Source organism: Anthonomus grandis, chromosome 15, assembly GCF_022605725.1.
Source record: "Anthonomus grandis grandis chromosome 15, icAntGran1.3, whole genome shotgun sequence".
Taxonomy (NCBI): domain Eukaryota; kingdom Metazoa; phylum Arthropoda; class Insecta; order Coleoptera; family Curculionidae; genus Anthonomus; species Anthonomus grandis.
In genome coordinates, this window is record NC_065560.1 from 2,494,366 (window position 1) to 2,511,015 (window position 16,650).

Here is a 16,650-nt window from a genome sequence, read left to right on the forward strand (position 1 = left end):
TAAGCAATTTATTTTTCTTTCAAATTCAAAATCAACAATTTTAATGAAAAGTGAGTATTTTAAGACTTTAAAACGTATTGTTAATCTTATAATTATACAAAATAAAATTCCATTTAAATATATCTCTCATTACTCTTCAATGAACCCATCAACTTCCGTAATTGTGCAAACGAGTTCAAATTTTAAAATCGCGCAATAGATAGAGGTTTGAGTTTCCCGCCACACGCCCCCTGTCCTTGTCATCAACTTTAACAGAGTTGTCAACGGAATATTTGTCTGATGATTAGGCATCAGACAACAAGCATTTCTCTATATTTGTGTTCTATGCTTGCGGGTCTCCTTACTTGTCTCTGATCATTACCTACATATTTCCCAAGTGGACTGCACGACTGAAAGTAACACACTTAAAGTAACTGTCTATTACTTCGAGGCAATTAAAGGCTTTCAGGATTGAGAAGAATGACTTCAACTGCCTGGAAGTAATAAAAAATTTATTCGAGGCAGTTGATGTCTTCAAACAGTCAGAAAACAGTGACTTCAACTATCTTTAAGCTAAAATTACCTAATTGTAGTTTTCTATTACTTCCAGGCAATTAAAGACTAACAAACTTTAATAGATCACTCTTTTACCTTATTGTTGGGCGCCAAAAGTGTGAAATAATGCAGAACGAGTGTGCTACTTTTGAATCAAAAGAAATTCCAATAAATATCGTTCTAATTTAAGTATATTAAGTAGCTCAAATAAAAAATAATATTAATAGTATACACACCTGTACATATGGCAATATTCGACAAGTTTAGTCTCTATTTATTTTCTCTTAGTCTAATACTTTCTAGATTTTATGAACTTAAAAACGTATCGTTAAATTTCTATTAAAATAAAATAAAATTCTATTTAAAAATATCTCTCATCACTCTTCAATGAACGCATCAACTTCCGTAATTGTGCAAACGAGTTCAAATTTTAACATCGCGTAATAGATAGAGGTTTGAATTTCCCGCCACACGCCCCCTGTCCTTATCATCAACGTTAACAGAGCTGTCAACGGAATTTCTGTCTGATCATTAGGCAACACGCATTTCTCTATATTTGTGTTCTGTGCTTGCGGGTCTCGTTACTTGTCTCTGAATATTTCCCAAATGACTGCTTAACTCCAATGATCATTCACGAAGCAAAAACTAAATAAAACAACAAATTATCATAGAATAATATCTTTATATTTCTTTAAGTTGTACCAGTCTATACAATACTATTAAGTACCAACAAGTCTTATAACATGGAACCTTTTTATAACAACCCAACGCCTAATTTCCTATCGATATCGAACCTATCGCTTTTCTCACTCCTTTCGCTCAAAGACGCGCTAGGTCTTTTGGTTTTGCAACAATGTTGCTTGCCGCTAGATGGCGTGGCAGGATCTAAAACGATCGCATCCTGCCTGCACCATATCTTCAGTAAGCAGGCTCTGAAGTTCTCTGAAAGGACTCCATAGAGCAGAGGGTTCACCACGGTGTTTAATAGTGCAACGCAGACTGCCGCAATAAAATGATGAGATCTTAAGAAGTAGTTGTGATCGGCGTTTTCTCTTCGGCCGTCAATGTGTATTAGAACCATCACTAGAGTTATTGGCAGCCACATTACCAGTACCACTACCACATTGAGGAAAAGTACCCTGACAACTTTTATATGTTTATTTAAACGGAGTTCTTCTTGAGTGGAGAGAGAGCCGTGACGACTACCGTTAGAATTACTTAGTTGGGTCGAGAACTTCCTTGGCCACGGTACAAATATATCCGACAAACTGATCTCGCTTTGTCGCCTAGTTTGAGCTCGATTACAACCCTTAATCTCTACGGCACTAATAACTACACAAGAAGTCGACCATGCGTTCTTGGTCGACAATATTTTTTGAAATATTTGCTGATAATGGTACACCAATAAACCCATCGGCAATAAACACGCGAATACAACTACAACTACGATAAATACTATAGAGACGTGTACAGAGTCGGTGTGGGGGAACACTAAGGAACAGATGGTCAAGTCGTTGTCTCCTTTGATTTCCCGAAACCAGAGGGCTACTGGAATGACAGCTATGGATGTGGCGAACCATATGAGGGCCGAGGTGCAATTCGCTTGTTCCGGTGTCATTTTTGACCGATAAGGGGGTACTACTATACACCGGTGACGGTCTATGCTGATGAAGGCGAGAGTCCATAAGAGAACTATCCCAGAAACAAACTGAAAAATGAATGATATAAGGGTTTGTTAGTTAATCGTAAAATATAAGGGTTCGGTACAGATTTTGCCAAATAAACTAGTTTTAAAGGAAAAGTAATAAATAAATAATCATTTGCTATAGGCAAAATCCTATTAGTAATGATATTAAGACTAGTTCGAATTTTTGAAGAATGTATTGACACCCCTAGAAAAAGCCTCTTTAATTTTTCTTTTATTTTCGATAAAATCGCTATAAATGCCATTGGCATTGGTTAAGGTATAGTTGCAAGCATGTCCAATCAATGCTTTTTTGACATAAATTACGAAAAGGGTATAAACAAAAAAAAGACTTCGACTGCCTGAAAGTATTAAAAAATTAATTCCAGGCAGTTGATGTCTTTAAGCAGTCAGAAACCCGTAACTTCAACTGCCTGGTAGCTAAAATTACCCAATTTTGAAAGTTATTGCCTAGGAGTAATAGAAAATTTATTCCAGGCAGTTGGTGTCTTCAAATAGTCATAAAACTATGACTTCAATTGCCTGGAAGCTAAAATTACTTAATTTTTAAAGTAACTGTCTGTTACTTCAAGGCATTTGAAGGCTTTCAGGATTAAGAAGAATGACTTCAACTGCCTGGAAGTATTAGAAAATTAATTCCAGACAGTTGGTGTCTTCAAACAGTCAGAAAACCGTGACTTTAACTGCCTGGTAGCTAAAATTACCTAATTTTTAAAGTAATTGCCTAGGAGTAATAGAAAATTTATTCCAGGCAGTTGGTATTTTCAAACAGTCAGAAAACCGTGACTTTAACTGCCTGAAAGCTAAAATTACTCAATTTTTAAAGTAACTGTCTATTACTTCCAGGCAATTGAAGGCTTTCAGGATTAAGAAAAAAGACTCCAACTGCCTGAAAGTATTAGAAAATTTATTTCAGGCAGTTGGTGTCTTCAAACAGTCAGAAAACTGTGACTTTAACTGCCTGGTAGCTAAAATTACCTAATTTTTAAAGTAATTGCCTAGGAGTAATAGAAAATTTATTCCAGGCAGTTGGTATTTTCAAACAGTCAGAAAACCGTGACTTTAACTGCCTGAAAGCTAAAATTACTCAATTTTTAAAGTAACTGTCTATTACTTCCAGGCAATTGAAGGCTTTCAGGATTAAGAAAAATGACTTTAACTGCCTGAAAGTATTAGAAAATTTATTTCAGGTAGTTGGTGTCTTCAAACGGTCAGAAAACTGTAAATTTAACTGCCTGGTAGCTAAACTTTTCTAATTTTTAAAGTAATTGCCTAGAAGTAATAGAAAATTAATTCCAAGCAGTTGGGGTCTTTAAACATTCAGAAAACCGTGACTTCAATTGCCTGGAAGCTAAAATTACCTAATTTTTAAAGTTGAAGAAGTAGTTCATACTTGCAGTGGAGTTAATATGTCAAAGGGTAACTAAAATTGCCTCGGTCACCCTCCACTAAATTTATTTAAAAATTATTCATCCTACATGTTTCGGACATATAATAAGTCCATCGTCAGGGACACAAATTGAGGGTTTTCGTCAGTACATATAAAAACGCTATGGTGACTCTGGCAAGGTTAAAACAACTAACAATAAATAAAAATGGCATATTAAGATGCATGAGAAAGAGACTAAAACTGGATCTACACAAACATTAAAATCACATGATTACAACAATGCGATAATTAATTTTTAAAGTAACTGTTTGTTACTTCCAGGCAATTGAAGGCTTTCAGATTAGAAGAATTACTTCAATTGCCTGGAAGTAATAGAACATTTATTCCAGGCAGTTGATGTCTTACCGTAACTTCAACTGCCAATTAAAGACTAACAAACTTTAATAGAACACTCTTTTACCTTATTGTTGGGCGCCAAAAGTGTGAAATAATGCAGCACGAGTGTGCTACTTTTGAATCAAAAGAAATTCCAATAAAAATATAAGTATGTTAAATAGCTTAAATAAAAAATAATAAAAAATAGTGTACGCACCTGTACATATGGCAATATTCGACAAGTTAAGTCTCCAAACTCCCACGACTGGCTGATCCTGGTGTAGGCAACTACTGGAATGGTAAACGCGAATATCAAATCACTCACGGCCAAATTTAATACGAAACAGTTGGTGACTGTTTTCATTTCTGGATATCTGCAAAAGAGAGAGAGTCAAAAGATATTTTTTTAAAAATTTCGTTTCTAATACGTCTAAAACTACTTAAAGTTTTGTAATTGCAACTTGCGTTTGTCGGTGAATAAATAATTAAATCGAGAAATAAAAGTATATATCTTAGTGAATATCTAGTACCATATACGGGCCTGACCAACGAATGTCTTGAGTGCGGACAAGAAAGAATTCTGCCAGACCGGTATATATGTATAAAAAAAACATATTTAGGATGACATTTTAAATATATAAAAATATTCCTTAAAGGGCAGGGTATAAAAAAAGTATGTTATTCAATAATATTTCTATGTTGAGGAAGGAGTCTGTTTCAACTAAAATTAAAGGAATTAATGAAATCCTTGCAGTAGAAGTTGACATATTGGAGATTTAATTAAAGGAGCTATTATACACAATACAATCATTCACCTCGGGAAAATCCGTCAATATCCTGATGCCTGAAAATGAAAATGAGGTGAATCTTTTTTGACAACCGTTAATTTACCCTCCAATTGAGAAACTATTACAAGACGGCTGAGATATACATCTTAATTCTTAAAATTCTTAACAAAGTCAATCGAGAAAGCACCAGAATCACAGTTATTATTACAAAAAATTAGAAAATATCATTAGGGACAGAAAATGTTCCCACTTCTGATTTGACCCTGATTTCGTCATAAGATCACCATAAAAATTTAAAAAAAATTGTTGTATGCAGGTGTTTTCACTCAACACAGTATTAAAAATAGAGGTGTTACCAAAAAAAAATTACCTTAACCCTCAAAACTGGCTTCTTAATGGTGCTGAAGAGTTGCAAATTACTTTAAGCACCAGTTTGGCATTAAAATATATTCTTCCATTAAAATGCCTGTTTCTTCCCTTCTTCATTTTCCGATCAGCTCTAACTGCACCGTATATATTTACTTCATTTTCAATCTTTCAAAGTAAATTGACACTTCATCGCCAAAGGGAAATACAAAAAGGCAGTGCAGCTCAAAAAAATTAATGGATTTTCCCCGACCTTGCTCTTGACCGACAAGTTAATACGATGAGGATCTGCGAAGTAAAATATCGAACGCAAATAAAAGAACTAATATAAAAGTGAAACTCTTGCCTTGATTGACAATACTGATAAGACTCGAGTTTTTCTCGAGGCGTAATTCGGTAGTGGAAGTTTCCCATGAAGGCAAACAGGACGTGTAATAAAGAGGCGAACATTTTTGTCCTTGAATATGTTAGAGACAGACATTTTTTTAATCTGAAATAATTGCACTGTATCAAGGGTTGCAAATTCCAATGGTCCTAAGTTAATTGGTCTAATAGGTTTTAAAAAGCAAATACTTTAGCCATAGAAAATGTGCAATAAAGGCACAAGTTTATTGGATACGACGCTCACTTATTAATAAATGCATCATTGACCTATAAAATTTTAAAAATCCCAAATCAAGGCTAATTTATATGAGAAGTAGATAAATTATAACCGAGTCTCTCATAAATCAAATAAAAAAAGCTGCAAGTCAATCGCTCCAGTAGTTTTTTAGAAATAATTTTTTTTAACATGACTGTCTGGACCAAAATTAAATATTCAATAAAAAAAACTTAAATCAAGTCTAATTTACATGGAAATTCTATGGCGTGTAAAAAATGTTTTTTGAAAATCAAATGAAAAAGGCCGCAAGTCAATTGGTTTAATTGGTTTTAGGAAATAATTTTTTCTCAAATAAAAAATTACAAAAAAAAGCATAACTTAAGTGGACACGACGATCATTTTTTTATCAATGCATTATTGACTAACAAACTTTAAAAATTCATAAAAACTACAAATCAAGTCCAATTTACATGAAAACTATGTAAGTTATAAACAGGTTCCTTGTGAATAAAATAAAAAAACATGCAAGTCAATTGGTGTAGCAATTTTTATTTAATAACATTTTTCGCAAGGGTGTCTGTGCGAAAACTTATTATTTCATAAAAAACTAAAATCAAGTCCAATTTCCATGGAATATATGATAATAAAAAAAAATCAGTTAAAAACGAATAAAAATGGCCGCAAGTTAATTGGACTAATAGCTTTGAAAAAAAATTTTTTATGTAAATAAAAAGTTACATCATAAATTTATTGGCAACGACCATCATTGCCTTATAAATGCGATAATAATCAAAAAGCTTTAAAAATTCAAAGTCAAGATCAATTTACATGAAAATTATGTGGGTTATAACCAAATCTCTTATGAATTAAATGAAAATAGCTGCAAGTCAATCAATTGGTCTAGTAGTTTCTTAGAATTTTTTTAACGAAAATATCTCTGCCAAAATTAAATATTTAATAAAAAGGTTAAATCAGGTCCAGTTGACATCAAAACTATATGGTCTGTAAAAACGCCTCTTAAAAATAAAATAAAAGAGGTCGCAAGTCAATTGGTCTGAGAGTTTTATTAAAGAAATATTTATTTTAGCCGTAGAGATGGTTAAACAAAGGCATAACTTAATCGGATGCGACGGTCATTTTTTAATAGAAGCATCATTGACAAATAAAACTTTAAAAATTCATAAAAATTCCAAATCAAATCCAATGTACATGAAAACTAGGCCAGTTATAACCGAATCTCTTGTAAATCCAATAAAGGAGGCTGCAAGTCAATTGGTCCAGTAGTTTTTAGAAAGTTCTTTTTTTCATAGGTGTGCCTGTGGAGAAATTTTATTATTTCATCAGAAACTATATTCAGGTCCAATTTACATAGAAATTAAATGGCGTGTAAAGAATTTTGTTAAAAATGAAGTAAAAATGGCCAGAAGTCAATTGCTCTAATAGTTTTAAAGAAATTTTTTTCTTAGCCAACCAAAAAGTTACTTCAAAAGCATAACTTAATTGGACACGACGGTAATTTTTTAATAGATGCCTCATTGATCAACAAAATTTTAAGAATTAATAGAAATTCAAAAGCAGGTTCAATTTCCATAAAAATTACGTGCGTTATAACTGAATATCTTGCGAATCAAATAAAAAAAGCTGCAAGTCAATTGGTCCAGTAGTTTTTTAGAAATAATTTTTTTAACATGACTGTCTGGACCAAAGTTAAATATTCGATAAAAAAAAACTTAAATCAAGTCTAATTTACATGGAAATTCTATGGCGTGTAAAAAATTTTTCTTGAAAATCAAATGAAAAAGGCCGCAAGTCAATTGGTCCAATAGTTTTAAACAAATATTTTTTTTATATGCATATAAAGTTACATCTAAAGCATAACTTAATTGAAAACGATGATCATTGCCTTAAAATGCATTATTAGTCGAACACCTTTAAAAATTTAAACTCAGGTCCAATTTACATGGAAATTTTATTTACATAATTAATAAAAAATTTTATTTAAATAAAAAGGCCATAAGTTAATTGCGCCAATATAGTTTTGGAGAAATAAAAAAAAACTTACACCAAAAGCATAACTTGATTTGACACGACGGCAATGTTTTAATAAATTCTTCAATGACCAACAAAAAACCATAAAAATTCGGAATCAAGTTCAATTTACATAAAAAATACGTTGCGAATCAAATAGAAAAAGCTGCAAGTCAATTGGACGAGAAGTTTTTAATAAATGATTTTTTTTTCACAACGGTGCCTGTACAAAAGTTAAATATTCGATAAAAAACTTTAATCAAGTCCAATTTACGTGGAAAATATATGGCTTGAAAAAAAATCTCTTGAAAATCAAATAAAAAGATTGCAAATCAATTATTGGCTTAATTAGATTTAGGAAATTATTTTTTTTAGCGAAACAAGAAATTTCACAAAAGAATAAATTAATTGGATACGACGATGTTTTTCTTATAAATGCATCATTGACCAAAAAAACTTTAAAAATTAACAAAAATACAAAAACAAGTCCAATTTACATGAAAATCACCCCAGTTAAAACCGAGTCTCTTGTGAATTAAATAAAAAAAAGACAATTGGTCCAGTAGTTAATAAAAAATTATTTTTCTTACATCTCCTGTGCAAAAATTCATTGATTCATAAAAAAGTGAAATCAAATCCAATTTACATGAAATATATATAGTCTTGGTCTATTGGTCTAATTAGTTTAAGAGAACAATTTTTTTAGGCGAATAAAAAATTCCACATGGGACACAACGATGATTTTCTTACTAATATATCAGTAGTTTAAAAAACTAATAAATATGTACATGAAATTTACGTGATTAAGTTAAAGCAAAATCTCTTTCGAACCGTAATGACACCGTTAAATTTCGAACAACAACATAAAAACCAAACCAAAACACTAGATCACAATTACAACAGATAAACTTCTCGGCAAAGCTGTAAATTTAAAAATGTTCCAATAAAACGCACTTTATCCGGTAATTTGGTTTACGAGTTTGGTGGAATTAATGGGGTGCTTTTTATGTACCTCTGACCTATATACCTTGATGTAGCATACCGAACCGGAACGAGCAAACAAAAGATCACAATATTACATTACCGGAAAACGTGATGAAAGCATAAATCTGTGTCCGAATGGGAAATTGAACTGTCAATTTCAATACCGATTTCGTATTGTGGGATTTGTAAAAGATTTCAGGCAGGGGTGGTGCGAATGGTTTAATTAATCACGGATAATTATATTTATTTGGATTAAATATTTTATACAGTGATGTGGAACGTGAATTCTCAAACAAAATGTCTGAAATAAAAAGCTGCTGAAATCATCTTCTTGGCCTCCACTTTCATGTAATTGTCCTGTATGCAACTGCAAGAAGGGATTTCAGGCTGATTGCTTCCTAAATACCCTTTTGCATTATTAAAAATCCAACTAATTAGCATCAGAAGGAGCCATCTACTACCCTAGTTCCCAACTTTTAACGTCTTAGCAAAGGTCGTAACCCAGATGCAGAGCAAAGATCATAAAAAGGGTTTTTACATGATTCGCAGTGACTGGTAATGCAGGCCCCCTAGCTCGCAAACGAAGGCCTTTAAGCAAAAGGAAGCGCACTTTTAAATTTAGAGGGGAAAATTTTCTTTTCCGGGTGCAATCTATAACTGACCTAGTTTAATTTCTCGCCGTTTAAGTCGAGCCCTTCCGGTCGTACGAGCAGAATATTTTATAATAAATAGCCGGCAATTGCGAGAGATAAAATTTTACTTAACCTTACTTTTATTGGTCGAGCAGATGCACGTAAGATTGCCATTGGTTTTTAATTGAAATCCATGGTAAGACAGTATAAGCCTGTCAATAGAAGCCAGAATGTTTTCCTTGTTACACTATTTTTTCAGTTTTTGGGGTCATTCAAATTAATCTCAAAAAATGCCCTTTTAGTTTCGGAGACTATAGAGACCTATCGTACTTGTAAATTTAAGGTAAATCGTGTTGACCAATTTTATGGAATCTTAAACGATACTTTTGAGCACTTCATTTGAGACATTATTGCAGGAGTACTAAGATATCAATCTTTCTTATGCTATATTAGTAAAGTTCAACTATATTTCCTTCCTAGGAAATTTGAAAAGATGTAAATGTGTCAAAGGGATTTCGAACGATTTTCTGATGTTGCAACTCTGAGAGCTCAAATTTTGGCTCATGAAACTAAAGTAGCGAAGCATCATCCCATCCTAACTAGCTTACCCACAGAAGTGCACACCGATGATATTAATGAAGTTTATATATTAATACCGAAACCTGACAAGCCGCGTTAAATTTAACCTAAATTCACTTTCTAACTCGACTTATATTAAGCGTTCTCGTGTGCATCGTAATCGGGTGGGTCGTAAGGCAAAGGGCATCCTGGCCAGATACCTTTTTGACAAACTGGAAAGCGGGACAAGGTCGTCAGATCTATTAATAGCCTGAAGTATCCGGACGAGCTTGTTTCATCGTTTTTTTTTTTTTAATTTAAATTTAGATAACGTCAAAGATTGTTGTCACTTTACAATCAAAGGCGTAGGGAAGTAACAGTCGTGACCTATTAAGTTATGCATTAGTTTAAAATCACTTACCTACTAAAATGTAAAATTATTAAGGACACTTTATACTTCCCCAACAAACTTGATCTAATTACAGTTAGCACCAGAGTGAATGTCTTTTTTATTTTCAAGAGGAATGGGATCGTATAACAACATCGTGGCCATTGAAGCTGCCACATCAAGCTGCCGTCGTGAAATATCCTCAAAAAGAAAAATCGTCTCAGTTTCACCGCTGAAACGTTTCTTTGTTATTGTATTGCGTTTTTCCTGAAATTAATTTTCTCCTCGCATCGGATGCATATGACGTAACATCACATTTAATACACAAAATGCCAATAGAGGCAAAGTTTTTAAATTTACCAAAGTACGTTAACGGGCTCTTGTCCTGCATTCAAGACCGAGAAAACAAAGGCGAAATTGGACGGACGGATTCGAGGTCGAATTTAAATTACGTATTCGGATAAGTCCATGTAATAATATTACATTTTATGCATGTATATTTTTGTAGCAGAAATTTTAATAAAGTTAAGAGTTTACATACTAAAACTTGATACATATACTTATAAAATTACTATTTATTTATTAAATTGTATGGTTCTTATTTGAAAGAGAATGGTAAACATGTTACAGATTGTCCCAGTTTCAAGACAAACAGAAATACAGCCTTAAGCATAACTAATTGGGCATTATATGTGAGATTGCATCTTCAGTTACCTATCTACTCCAGTTAAGTGTATCAGTTATATAGTGAGTGAAATTAGACAAATCCAAGAATGACCTTCACTCACTCACATACCTCAATGATTTTAATTAGTTCTTCGGTATTAGTTAAAAAAAACATCAGGGGATCTCAAGGTTCAATAATAATCAAACTTTCGTCATCAAGTCTCAAGATATTGATAGATTTATCACTCCAGGAACTTCTGTAATAAAAAATTTAATATCTCATTTTTTACTGCAAGGATTCCAATGATTCCTTTAATCTTAGTTGAAACAGACATCAGGGGACCTCAAGGTTTAATAGTGGTCCCATTTTTATTTTCAGGCATCAAGATATTAACGGATTTGTTCGAAGTGAATGATTTTTTTGAGTTCAGGAGCTCCTGTAATAAAAATTCCAATACCTCATTATTTATTGCAGGAATCTTAATGATTTCTTTGATCTTAGTAAAAAATAGACATCATTAACGGATTGGTCCGAGGTGAATGATTTTTTTATACACAAGAGTTCCTGTAATTAAACCTTCAATATCTCAACTTCTACTGCAAGAATTTCAATGATTCTTTCAATCATATGAGAAACAGACATCAGGGGATCTCAAGGTTTAATAGTGACCTCATTTTCATTTTCTGGCTTCAATACTTTGATTAATTTCATTGGATACCTATTCCAGGGTTTTTCAAAAAACTGAAAAAAATTAATTTTAAAAGTAACTTACTTTGAGCCATTAAAATTTGCAATAAGATTTTTTGATTAAATTCCTTCGATACTTATTTCAGAATTTTTTAAAAAAATTACAAAAATTTTAAAAATATTTCAGGCGTTTACGAATTCCATTTTATTCCAGTCATTTCAAATTGCTGTAACAAAAAGTCATTGTTGTTCCAGATTTTTCCGTTTAAGTCATCTCAAATTTATCCAGTATAATTCAGTCTTAGGGAATTTATTTGACATTGAACCAAACTAACCTAAAATTCATTCACCGATCATAAAATTATTTAATGGTCTACTTTTATGCTATTATTCTCTACTCTATAGTACCCAAATCTGAAACTGTAGTAATTATTAATATTTTCTAATAATTTCCTAATGTTTATTAATAATAAATTTTAAACAATAAACAAATGGCTTAGTCACGGTATTTTGATCTCTTATCTCGGCTGATATTTTTTCATGAAACCTCTTTAATTAAATTTCATAATGAATAATGATGAAACTATTGGAAGTATTAATGAAATTATTAACAGAAACTATTGTATATACTATATGTACTATACATGTAGAAATAATCGACTTTCGATAAAATAAACAATTAATTCAATTGGGTAAAAAAATACATTTCTCCTTTTTATTTATTATAACGTCCTATGCTAAGTACACTTTTACCATATTCAAATTAAATTTGTTAACAAAAACCCATTATCCTTCCTTTTAGTTGCACTTATTATGGCTTAAAAGCACTTCGCTTATTATATTTTTTTGCTTTAAAATGCACTAAAAAAGAAAAATCATCCCCTTTTATGTCACAAACAGGCTTTAAAGCTTACACATAATATTATCCCTCCATTTTTCTTAAACAGTTTTAGAAAAGCTGCGTGTGTGTGTATATGGTAACTGCTATAAATTGGGCATTAATAATCTGCTTTTATGGGGGAATTTTCACCCTATTTATGACTAAAAATATCGAGGCGATGCAGTAGCTTAGATTTTATATTTATGTCCTTTGACCGTCACTACGGACGATTAACTCGCATTAGTTTCTAATGTGGTGTACAGACCTAAAAACGACGTCATGGAGAAGTAAAAGTCCATTCAATAAAACAGGAATATTTAAAACCTTATCACGAGCTTCAAAATAAAATGACGCCTTGAAGTAGTAAACAACCCCTTTGATAATAAATTTGCAACCTGAAAATAGAACTTTGCACGCTCTCTTCTATTCACCTTATTTTCCGCGTTGGAAAGATCAAAGAAACTTATCTATTTTTAGACTCGCAATTTTCATATTTACTTCCTTTCCAATTTTCTTATCTATTTCCGTGTTAGGGTCTTTGTGAAAACTTCTTGGCATTAAAAATTTTTGGTGGGTTACAGCGAGAATGTTTAACAAAAAATATGTTTATGGAATAAATGCATAATTTTATTGAATACGACTGACGTTTTTTTTTAAATTGAAAAATTTATTTTTAGCGAATGGTTTAAAAGGAAGATGTTTTCAGATGCATTTCAATGAGATTACTCTTCATCAACTGACGCAACATTTATTTGTAATGATTAAAAAATATATATAAAAATTATTGATTTAATATGCTCTCTTAGATTAAAGAACGAGCATGTGAAAAGTACCATAGTATACACGACTGGCAAATAACTGTCTTGTGTGCCACAGAGTTTCTACTTGCTTAAGGAGAAGTACAAGACGCCGCACTCTCTTTGCCTGTTATTGCAGGTTAATACGTTGATTCTCGCACTCAAGACCTGAGTTGGCCTGACCTGTATATTAAATGTATGTACTACTCAAGGTCTGTATCCGTGGATGAGTTTAAAATATAATTTTTGAAAACGGAAGTCCTAGTTTCTTAAAAATGGAAAACGTATCGAACTTTTGGTTTTTTCCTCGACTCTACCGCTTCTCAGTTCCTTAATACGTCTCGGAATTTTCTGGAATTTTCTGGAAATTTTATTTTTCTTACGTAGTTTATCTCACTGAATACGAGAAGCACAATTTCATTACGATCGTCCAGGTTTCTTGGTCGTGAAAAGCTTAAAAGTGGGAAAATATCGAACTTTTCGACTTTTCTTGGACTCTACCGCTTCTCAGTTCCTTAATACGTCTCGGATCTCTTGGAAATTGTGTTTTTCTTACGTAATTCATTTCACTGTATACGGGAAGCATAATTTTATGATGATCGTCCAGGCTTCCTGACCGTGAGAAGCCTCAAAGTGGGAAAATATCGAACATTTCGACTTTTCTTGGACTCTACCGCTTCTCAGTTCCTTAATACGCCTCGGATCTTCTGAAAATTATATTTTTCTTATGTAATTCATCCCATAACATACGAGAAGTATAATTTTATTACGATCGTCCAGGTTTCCTGATCGTGAGAAGCCTGAAAGTGAGAAAAATATCGAAATTTTGGACTTTTCCTCGTCTCTACTGCTTCTCAGTTCCTTAAAGCGTCTCGGATCTTCTGGAAATTGTGTTTTTCTTACGTAATTCATCCCACTATATACGAGAAGCCTAATCTCATTACGATCGTCCAGGTTTCCTGGTTGTGAGAAGCCTCAAAGTGAAAATCGAGTGAAATATCGAAGTTTTGGACTAATCCTCGTCTCTACCGCTTCTCAGTTCCTTAATACGTCTTGGGTCTTCTGGAAATTTTGTTTTTCTTACGCAGTTCATCTCACTGCATACGAGAAGCACAATTTCATTACGATTGTTTAGGTTTCTTGGGCATGAGAAGCCTAAAAGTGGTAAAATATCGAACTTTTTTACTTTTCTTCGTCTCTACCGCTTCTTAGTTCCTTAATAGGCCTCGGATCTTCTGAAAATTGTGTTTTTCTTACGTGATTTATTCCACTGCATACGAGAAGCATAATTTCATTACGATCGTTCAGGTTTCCTGATCGTGAGAAGCCTCAAACTGAGAAAAATATCGAAATTTTGGACTTTTCCTCGTCTCTACCGCTTCTTAGTTCCTTAATAGGGCTCGGATCTTCTGGAAATTATGTTTTTCTTACGTGATTTATTCCACTGCATACGAGAAGCAAAATTTCATTACGATCGTTTAGGTTTCTTGGACGTGAGAAGCTTGAAAGTGTGATGCGGATGTGAAAAGGTAGACCCTATCTTAGCCTATTTTTTTTTTAATAGTTACTAGTATAAATTAGAATGGCTTAGTAGCTGATTTACTAAGTAGGCCTAAGAGTTTATAGGGCTCCTTGTTTTTTTTGTGTTAAATAAACCCCAGAAAAGGCCACATTCCATCTTCGGTAAGTTAGCACATGTCACATTCCTATTTTTTTTTCATTTAATTAATTTCTTATTTGCACGCTTTTCGGTTTAATTTAAAAGAACATCAATGCATCCAACTTTCCAGAAAGCAATTTTATAAAATGTAACTCACTTACCCACACAAAAATGCCATAAAACTGACAGCCATGCCGAACCTCACGTGTGGTCCCGATTTTTAGGCCTTCCTGTGCTTCTGCTTTTGCTGCACTTTTTATTGTTACTGCTTCCACCTCACTTGCTATTCCACGTGTTACCACATCAAGTAGCTTGGATCATCACCTCCGGAACCTGCATTCCTTCCAATCGGCTACACCTAATACCGATTGCCTTTCACTACCTGCTAGACATTCTGGAGGCCTCCTAACTGGTTGATCTGCTGTTGCCCTTTTGGCCCTAACGTATAGCTACCAACAACGGAGCCCCATTTAGACCAGGTGGGCCCTAGTCGAAGAGACTCAGAATTTTAGGTACCCCCTTTTTGGCTTGGTTTCTTCGGGTACTGATTTATCGGCTCACCGTAATTTACAGATTAATTTTTTTGAAATTAATATGTAGAAATGGTCACAGATTTTAAATTCAATTTAGCAAAATTGTTTATATAGCCACCACATCATTGATTTGATTTGAAATTGGGAACTGAGTATATACGTATATGCGAGGTATTATCAGATGTACAATTCTTTTCTTTCATAATCTTGAATTTCATAATTATAAATTAAGTATTAGAGTATTACTGTATTTTTTTTAAATTGACGTTATAGATTAAATTAGTTGTCAATTATGACATTGATTTATTTTTCGAAATTGTATTTTTCTTACGTGATTTATTCCACTGCATACGAGAAGCATAATTTTATTACGATCGTCCAGGTTTCTTGGACATGAGAAGCTTGAAAGTGGGAAAAATATCGAAATTTTGGACTTTTCCTTGTCTCTACCGCTTCTCAGTTTCTTAATACATATTGAATTTTATAAAAATTGTGTTTTTCTTACGTAATTTATTCCACTGCATACGAAAAGCATAATTTCATTACGATCGTCTAGGTTTCTTAGACGTGAGAACCTTGAAAGTGGAAAAATATCGAACCGTTGGACTTTTCCTTGTCTCTACCGCTTCTCAGTTGCTTAATATGTCCTAAATCTTCTGAAAATTGTGTTTTTCTTACGTGATTTATTTCACTGCATACGAGAAGCACAATTTCATTACGATCGTTCTGGTTTCTTGGTCGTGAGAAGCCTGAAAGTGAAAATCGAGTAAAATATCGAACTTTTGGACTTTTCCTCGTCTCTACCGCTTCTCAGTTCCTTAATATGCCTCGGATCTTCTGGAAATTGTGTTTTCCTTACGTAATTTATCCCACTACATATGAAAAGCATAATTTTATTACGATCATCCAGGTTTCTTGAGCGTGAGAAGCCTGAAAGTGAGAAAATATCGAACTTTTCGACCTTTCCTTCGTCTCTACCGCTTCTCAGTTCATTAATACGTCTCAAAATTTCTGAAAATTGTGTTTTTCTTACGTAACTCATCCCACTAAATACAAGAAGTAAAATTTTATTACAAT

The 16,650-nt window shown here is 32.9% G+C and overlaps 1 protein-coding gene across 1 annotated transcript in view; it reads right to left on the bottom strand.

Moving 5' to 3' along the window:
- Positions 1-1,196: 1,196 nt before the first annotated feature.
- Positions 1,197-16,650, bottom strand: part of LOC126745012 (free fatty acid receptor 4-like) — a 31,293-nt gene continuing 15,839 nt past the window's right edge. The window contains exons 3-4 of the mRNA XM_050452659.1: positions 4,222-4,378; positions 1,197-2,242 (exon numbers count right to left, since the gene is read on the bottom strand). Of these exons, the coding sequence (XP_050308616.1) occupies positions 1,289-2,242; positions 4,222-4,378 (1,111 nt within the window). The 3' untranslated portion in view covers positions 1,197-1,288. The remainder of the gene's footprint in view (positions 2,243-4,221; positions 4,379-16,650) is intronic.